The following is an 8494-nucleotide window of genomic DNA, read 5'->3' as shown; positions in this document are numbered from 1 at the left end:
TAAGTATAAGTGCATATGCAACAATAAGTTGTTCCTTATTAAATAAATGCACAGAAGAATTATCAGTGGGAAAATGGGCTCATTGTACCGTAAGATGTAACATGTTAACTATAAGGAGTGGTTTACTGCTTTATTATTACACCTACATTTAGTCAGTCTACAAGAATGAAATTCAGAGGTGCATTTTTAACGCAGGGAAAGGGTATCAGATGGATGAATATTAGACCTTTTGGACTTTTAAATAAAAACAGTAGTAAAGTTAGGAGGAGAAGTTTTTCTTAGAAGCAGTAGTGTGATGTAATCAGTGACTGCAACTATCAAATGCAGTACATAGGACCAAATACAATGAACAGGAAGTATTTAAAGTAAATACTTCCAACTCATCGTATTTTATAAAGCATTTGACTTTGTCATTTTGCATCACTCAAATCCAACTGTCTCCACCGATGAATCTATATCTATATACAATCTCTCAATTACGTATAATTTTATCTGCAGTTATCGTTTTCCTACCAGTCAACCCCTCGGGCACAGAAACCCGTCACAGTCTAAGCTATCGCGCGATTTCCCGCGGAAGCTCGCAGAGCCGCATTTGTGTGGCGTGTTGGCTAAAAAGCGCCCAACTTTGACAACTTCCATGTAAAAGCTTTACAGTTTGTTTTTCTCTTTAACGTGAATTACACTCGGGAGTCGTCGCCACCATGAGTATACTCGCCAAAATAGCAGAAATTGAAAATGAGGTAAGGTTAAAGTAGACAGTTGGCTAGCCCAATGAATCAGTCACGTTTTAGCTAACCTAGCTGCTAACGCTAGCGCAAATGCCCCACCGGCGGGGCCCCGGTTCAGACTAAACACATTTCTGTCCTGCATGGCGTTGACAGCTTAGGCTACGTATTGAAAAGTTCATTCGCGTGTTTGTTTGACGTATTTGTCTGCTTAAAGTCGAGTAAATGAACATAACTGTCGGTATTACCTGTGCTAGTAGCATAGCTAGTAGAGACTCCATGTTCGACGTGGAAACCAAACTTGCAGCTGCGTCCAGGCTGATGTGTGGAGGAACCCGTCTTCTTACATGATGTGCATTCTTATATTATCCTATCATAGAGGGTAATGTGGTATACAGCCGCTTTAAAGCCACAGTCCTGGCTTATGATTTTTATTTGGGCAAATGAAAGCTGCCCCAAACAAGATCATCACTAGCCTCCGACAGTTTTCTGATAATTTAACCAACTCATACAGCTGTTTAGGTACACGAATAAAAATGATGCCTTATATCATAACAGTGCTGCACTATATCTTCTCTTCATGACTGTTGTAATGTTGAAACATCTTAAGAAAAGTGGTCATTCAGCTGTATGATGATTTTTTTAGGATGTAGTTTGTGTTGCTGTTAAACTGGATTAAATTAAACACAAAAATCACAAAAACAAATTCCTCTGGTGCTCTTCGGGATCTCAAAGTTTAAGCATGTAAGCAGGCATCTGAGCCCCCACCCCCCCAAAAAGCTTTTATTTAAACGTTTAAATAAAGGCTTTTTAACTGCACAAGTCCATTTGAGTGCCTCAGATACCTGCTTACATGCTTCAATGCAATAATGTTTGAAATTTAATTATGAGGTTGTCAAAAATAATGTTGAATAATAATATTGAATAATATTGAATTGTCATTAAAATACAATTCAATAGTACTACATATCTAAACCTCCACAATGGAAATACAGTCAAACCAACAGGTCTTGGTTATTTGAAACACATGTTGAATACTATAACCTTCATGAAGCTAAGATTTAGTGCAGGACTGTTACAATAATAATATTTTGAATGATATTACTCTTTAAAACAACATACAATCTACACAGTGAGTGCATATGTCACATTTAAACTACATCTAAGAATTACATAAACTCTCACATTAGTTCTTACTAGTGGACCTATTGATAAGCTATTTCAACTAAGCTTTAGACTGCACTATTGTTTTGGCTCAAGTAAAGTAGTTGACGTAACCCACCAGCTAATAAACTAAAAGTCAGTCCAGAATTGTTTACAAGTAGCTCATAAATATATGTTTATGATAAATAAACATTTTTGTTGATCATACACTGTGATCCAAGGTATGTGTACAGATAAACACTTGTGTTTCATTTAAGTAAGACACAAGAAATAATTTTTTGTCCTATATTCCTTTAAAACAAGTGGACATTTTTCTTCTGTAACCATTTGTTTATACACGAACACGAAGTAGTGAGCACACACAGAGCAGCATCTTAGGCACTTAAGTCATGAGTATAGAGGGGGAGAGCACTTCTTGTTCACTCCACCCTCGCATTGAAGACATTGAAGTTGACATTAAAAGTGTTTTCCTTTTTTCTTAGTGAATAGTAATACACAGGTAACAGCATCTTTATTGTGATGCATTATCATTGAAGCAAACGTAACTAATAGCAAAACGTAAGTCGATCCATATAAGTCTATAAAACCTCCGTCAAGCTTTCAATCTTATTCTTATTTAAAGTTAAATCTGGCTCCAATCTACCTCAATATTCAGCCTCAACCAGCTGCCAGTCTCTTGTAAGAAGATTATGATCAGGATATTTAATTGATTTGTTGTTATTGTCTGTGTTAATTTCAGCAAAGATTGTCTGCTTGATGCTGTTCACGGATTATTACAGAAGTGTCATGAAATTTCTCGCATGTACTGTTTATTATAGATGGCCAGGACGCAGAGGAACAAGGCCACAGCTCACCACTTGGGTCTGCTCAAAGCACGTCTTGCCAAACTGAGGAGGGAACTCATCACACCCAAAGGAGGCAGCGGGGGCGGACCAGGAGAAGGTAAAATCACTCTAATGTATGCTTTGTCCACTTAATGCACTAAGCTCTGGTTCGTTTTATTTTAAATGTTGAATTGTAGTGAACATTTGGTTTCATTTTGAGAGTCTGATGTCTTTTCTCTGACTTTTAGGTTTCGACGTAGCAAAAACCGGCGATGCCCGTATTGGCTTTGTCGGTTTTCCTTCGGTAGGAAAGTCCACACTGCTAAGTAACCTTGCTGGCGTGTACTCTGAGGTTGCTGCCTACGAGTTCACCACTCTTACGACAGTACCTGGAGTCATTCGGTATAAAGGTGCCAAAATTCAGGTACAAGAATTTCTTCTTTGTTCAGAAAAATGTTTGCAGTTTGATATGGTTTTAGTTGATAATTATTACTATTTTTTTTTTTCTTTTCTTTCCTTATTAGCTCTTGGATTTGCCAGGAATCATTGAGGGGGCCAAGGATGGCAAGGGCAGAGGCAGGCAGGTCATTGCAGGTAAGGATGTGATCACTAACACTAAAATACTACAAATAACAACGCTAGTATAAATTAGTTTTCCCCGTATTGATTCAAGTGCAGTTCTGTGGGTCATACCAAAAAGGGCATTAATGACCTACAACATAATGTTATATGACATAGTTCTTCCACTTTTTTTTTGCGTGTATTTACTTACTCCTCGTGGCAGCAAAGAAGCTAGATATTCTAAGATTTCCTATACAACTATTGGTGAAGAAAAAATACCTTTGACTGGGTCTAGGAGGATAAACTAAAATATCACAAACACTATTCTGTGAAATACTTCATACTGCTGTACACGCAGTGCTTTAACCTTGTCCACCCTGTCTTTTTCTGTGTCGTAGTGGCTCGAACCTGCAACCTAATCCTGATAGTCCTAGATGTGTTGAAGCCTCTCCTTCATAAGAAGCTAATAGAACACGAGCTGGAGGGCTTTGGCATCCGACTTAACAAGCAACCACCCAACATCGGTTTCAAGAAAAAGGACAAAGGAGGCATCAACTTTACTGCCACGGTACGTCTCACACAGCACGGCTGGTCTTTAAATACAGGGAGCCTCAAAATCAGCTCGCTCACTGGAACGAAGAATATAATTCTCAAAAAAAAAAAAAAAATTGATATGTCCTCAGCAAGCATTTAGTCTACGCTCATACATTCACTAACATGTGTCTGCATGGCATGGTATGTGTGACATTGAGTGCTTTTAGTGTAACAGTGTTTATATCATGTGTATATATGTGTGTGTGTGTCATGTACTGTATGTTTAGTTTAGAAAGTGCACATTTTACTTTTTTGTGCAAAATACCATATATTGATCACCAGCTCTAAATTATTCTTTTTGATGGAATTGTAGAGTTAAAATGTTTTTTTTTTTTTTAAATATTCTCTTGCAGTGTGCACAATCGGAGCTGGATGGCGATACCGTTAAGAGTATCCTGGCAGAGTACAAGATCCACAACGCCGACATCACTCTGCGCAGTGACTCCACAGCTGATGACCTCATTGACGTCGTGGAGGGAAATCGGTAAGCTGCTGAAGTGCCACAGTGGGCCTCCCTTAGTCATTCGCAGTGGGTGTGGCCTGCTGAAATCCCATGTTAATTTCTATTACACCAATGCAGACATTGAAAAATGCTGTGATGTGAGGCGGCCTTCAGCCACACTTTAATTTTTAAGTTTTTTTTTTTTACGCATTTATTTGAGTAAGGACATAAAGAAAAAACGCAGGGATATGGATAATGTGGAGGCTGGTATAATTAGTGGGTGTAACTGTGTCGTTTAGCAAACACGGAGCATTTTACTGCAACAGAGAAACAAATCATAAATACTCTTCACCTTCTTAGGAAAAATCCTTGGAGAAAATGAAAGAGCACAGCGAACACTAGAGTAAACCTCCTATAACAGAAATTAATTATCAATATTTTTAAAACCGTAGCTGCGAAACAAACAAACTGCGAAACTCTCTCTGTGCCCTTACATATTTGCATATGCTAAAATTCCTGTTAAAAATATCCCTCCAAAATAATTTGACATTAAATACTGTGTTTAATGTTATCTGCTCAGTTAAGGAATCCTACATTCGTATCTGAGAGTCTGAATCAGGTAACCAGTGAATGTAGTAGAACCAGTTTCAGCTGGAAAACATTTCATTTTCATTCAAGTCAAAAAAAAAAAAAAAAAAAAAAAGATATTACTTGCTGCTGAATTGTGTGTCGTTTCATGGACCCCGGGCACTTACAGTCTCTGTCCTTGTCTCAACAGAGTCTACATCCCATGCATTTACGTGCTTAACAAAATCGACCAAATCTCAATTGAGGAGCTTGACGTCATCTACAAGGTGCCCCACTGCGTCCCCATCTCTGCCCACCACCGCTGGAACTTTGACGACCTCCTGGAGAAGATGTGGGACTACCTGAAGCTTGTGCGCATGTAAGGGTTATTTTATTTTTATGGGCTACGAATGAAGGCTCAGCCTATTTAACAAGGGCTCCATGCAAAAAATTTAATGTTTGTTCAGAATGAAAAATGTGACTAAGGTGATGTGTTTTTTCACAGCTACACCAAACCCAAAGGCCAGCTCCCTGATTACACATCTCCTGTGGTGCTGCCCTGCGAACGAACGGCAGTCGAGGATTTCTGCTTGAAGATTCACAAAAACCTCCTCAAAGAATTGAAGTAGTGAGTACTGTCAACAAAAAAACAATCCAATTATTAAAATAATTACTTAATGAATGTTAATGTCAAAAGATGTTTATATCAAACATGAACAGAGTTTCAAACGAGGACGCGAACTAATGTAAAATTATTAAAATAGGTAAAGCAGGTTTATATATTCCAACCTTTCAGACCTGTGTTACAAATCTACCACTTCCTTCTTTAATCAGGGTTTCTGCAGGTTTAAACAAGTGAAATTTAAGACCTTTTTAAGACTATTAAGGGTTACACTTAAGACCTACACAAATATGCATACTGCAAATGAAGTGGTAATAAATGTAAGGATTTAAGACTTGACTAAATGTAATTTAAGACCTACAGTGCAAAATATACTCGTATTTAAGACTTTTAAGGCCTTAAATTGAGATTATCAAATTTTAGACGTTTTAAGACTACACAGAAACCCTGTTAATTGATGGCTGTCGGCCAAAAGCAAAGCCCTCTGCAAAGACAGCCAAACAGGAGAAAATGGGCTTTTAGAAAGGGGAGGGGGGCTTGATAAACAGGTGCTAAAATGGTTAGTTTGACAGTGAATGAACTGTCTGCATCAAAGGCCAGCATAAGATAAATTTAGATATTTTTAGAAACTGTGAATCTACGCTAATGGAGTCCCAGAATAAAGAGATACAGATGAGAATGAGCATAATTTGTCCTCTTCAACGTGAGCTGTGTGATAGATTTAATGTCATGTGCACCTTGATACTACTTGTGTCTTTACACACACATTAATCTGTATTTGTCTATATAATCGGTGTCTTATTTATAGGTCCTATATACAGATAATTAGAAATAGAAACAAGATCATGCATAGAAATATTTGTTGTCACTGCAATTTGTTTAGTGAACTACCATCCCGTCTTAATGTTTTTGGTTCTTCTCAAGTAAAAACAGTAATTCTTTTAAAAATAAAAAACTATTTTTTTTTCTAAAGGGGTCGACAGCTGCTCGTCAAATGGTTTAAAACAACGCAGCTACTTCGGTCACGGCTGTTGCTCCCTTTATAGCTAGATGCACCTCCCAGTATTAATTGGAGAGTTTGGTTTTGAACCCGAATTGTGTTGCACCATCATCTCCAAATGGGTTAACTGAGGTCGTCAATCAGTCAGCGTGTTAGTGCTGCTGAGCATTACCAGTCCTCCAGGGAACGGGCGGGTCAAACAGCGGCACAGGCAATTAGAGAGATTCTGTACCCGTAGGTTATTTTATAGCGGAACCACTGTTGTTTCCTCTTTAATATTAAACGTGTCCCGGTATGTCTGTAATTGTTTTACCTCTTTCCTCTTCCAGTGCGCTTGTGTGGGGCTCGTCTGTGAAGCACAACCCGCAAAAGGTGGGCAAGGACCATGTGCTGGAGGATGAAGATGTTATCCAGCTGGTGAAAAAGTAAAGGAGAAAAAAAAAGGGGGGTCTTATTTCACTGCATGGCCTGTTTACCACAAAGTGTTCTGTACAGTTGCTCAATAAATCACCGGACATTTCTCGTTGGAGCATCTGTGTCATGGCGGTTCCAAGATTAGTGCTTTAATTTAAAAATGTATGTGCGACATTTTAAAAGAACATACAGTACTTGACACCATGAATAGTTCATATTGAATATTGGTTGAGGCTTGCATTAAAACCTAAAAAAAACTGTATAATAAAAACATGATGACATCCCTCTGTGTTCATTCTTGTTGTCTCTGCATCAAAATACTTTGTTCCCTGTTTTTATCCATAGATATTTGATTCAATCAAATTAATTTAAAATGAGGCCAAGCTCAGGTTTATTTAATGGGGCTCATTTGGTTTGTGAGAAATATAGTTTATTCATCTCTATGAATAAAGTATCTGAAATTTCTATAAATCTGCAACTTTTGATCTCCTTCAGAAACACAGCAAGCAACAGCATTACCATAAACATTTCAGTCTGGCTCAGAGGAGAAAAAAAAAAGTCATCTGAAAGCTCTGTCCAGCTAAGTGATTTATGTGACATTGATGATGAGGGCAGTTATTCAGGCTGGTGGCCCACTCCCTCTCTCTGGTGGGGACGGCCACTCAGGTTAATCAGTTCATTCACTCAGACCCAGTCTGGGGTCTTCAGATGCCAGCTGTTCACAAGTAACAAGACTGCAGAGCAAAAGATAAAGAGCGGTTTTTCCAACGTAGGGTTGCGCGTCTGGAAAGCTAGCTTTATCAAATGTCGGTATGTTGCAACCGGCATGCGGTGAAGCGGCCATTTTGTGTCTCGATAGCGGTTTGTGATTGCGGATTGCAGAGGACGTCGCCAGTGGATACTCAGAATATTATGATAGAGCCAGCCTAGACATTGGAAACATAAAATCTATTGAAGATTTAGCTTATTTTGTGCATGTGTAGCTGTTTCCAAGTGCGTTTAATATGCTGAAAAGCTGTAGTGACATTTGTAGTTGCTGCATTGAACAGTTACAGGATAACGTAGAGATTCTGACATGTTCTTCTGAGTGATACAACTGTTGCCTGCAGAAATGCAATTTGAACGTTTTGTTTATTTGCATTTGCTAAGAGAATATAAAATCATTTGACAGGGAAAATGATCTTAACCCCTTATGAACGAAATTAAATGTGCGGTCCTGCAGCAAACCACTTCCCACGACGACACATTTTTCTTTTCTTGCATTTAACGAGCCATTTGATGGTTGATATATATTGTCAAATGATTATTGCTCCAGTCCTTACCAACTTTTGGTACAAATATTCAAGATAATACATAAATAGAAAGCCACTGAGCAAGTGAGAACAACACTGTAATGGTTTTAAATGGAGGCTATTGAGTGTATTGATATTTGATGTTACAAACTTACAGTTCCCTCGAAGCAAATAGCAGATTTTTAGTAAAAGCTGCAGTGGTTGAGGGTAATGTCTGCTTGTACAGCAGCAGCAGCAGGATCAACCCTGTCAGACACTGCCTCTTCCCCACCCCCTTTTACCCTGTAAA

General features: G+C 38.4%; 1 protein-coding gene across 1 annotated transcript; it reads left to right on the top strand.

Annotated features, from left to right (window-relative positions):
• The first annotated feature begins 549 nt into the window (after positions 1-549).
• On the top strand, positions 550-7194 carry drg1 (developmentally regulated GTP binding protein 1). The gene is made up of 9 exons (XM_047570732.1): positions 550-740; positions 2708-2831; positions 2962-3137; positions 3238-3307; positions 3673-3842; positions 4222-4352; positions 5089-5256; positions 5383-5505; positions 6829-7194. Exons 1-9 carry the CDS (start codon positions 702-704, stop codon positions 6926-6928), a joined length of 1101 nt encoding a protein of 366 aa, XP_047426688.1. The 5' UTR covers positions 550-701; the 3' UTR covers positions 6929-7194.
• Positions 7195-8494: the final 1300 nt, after the last annotated feature.

The sequence above is a fragment of the Mugil cephalus genome, chromosome 19 (genome assembly GCF_022458985.1).
Source record: "Mugil cephalus isolate CIBA_MC_2020 chromosome 19, CIBA_Mcephalus_1.1, whole genome shotgun sequence".
Taxonomy (NCBI): Eukaryota; Metazoa; Chordata; class Actinopteri; order Mugiliformes; family Mugilidae; genus Mugil; species Mugil cephalus.
Note: the sequence above shows the minus strand (reverse complement) of the source record. Positions and strands in the feature narration are given on the sequence as shown.

Coding starts and splice junctions, on each gene's coding strand:
- drg1 (XM_047570732.1), top strand. CDS start 702: ATGAGTATACTCGCCAAAATAGCAGAAATTGAAAATGAG. Junction 3,843..4,221: donor GCATCAACTTTACTGCCACG/GTACGTCTCACA, acceptor ATTCTCTTGCAG/TGTGCACAATCGGAGCTGGA. Junction 5,506..6,828: donor CTCCTCAAAGAATTGAAGTA/GTGAGTACTGTC, acceptor TTCCTCTTCCAG/TGCGCTTGTGTGGGGCTCGT.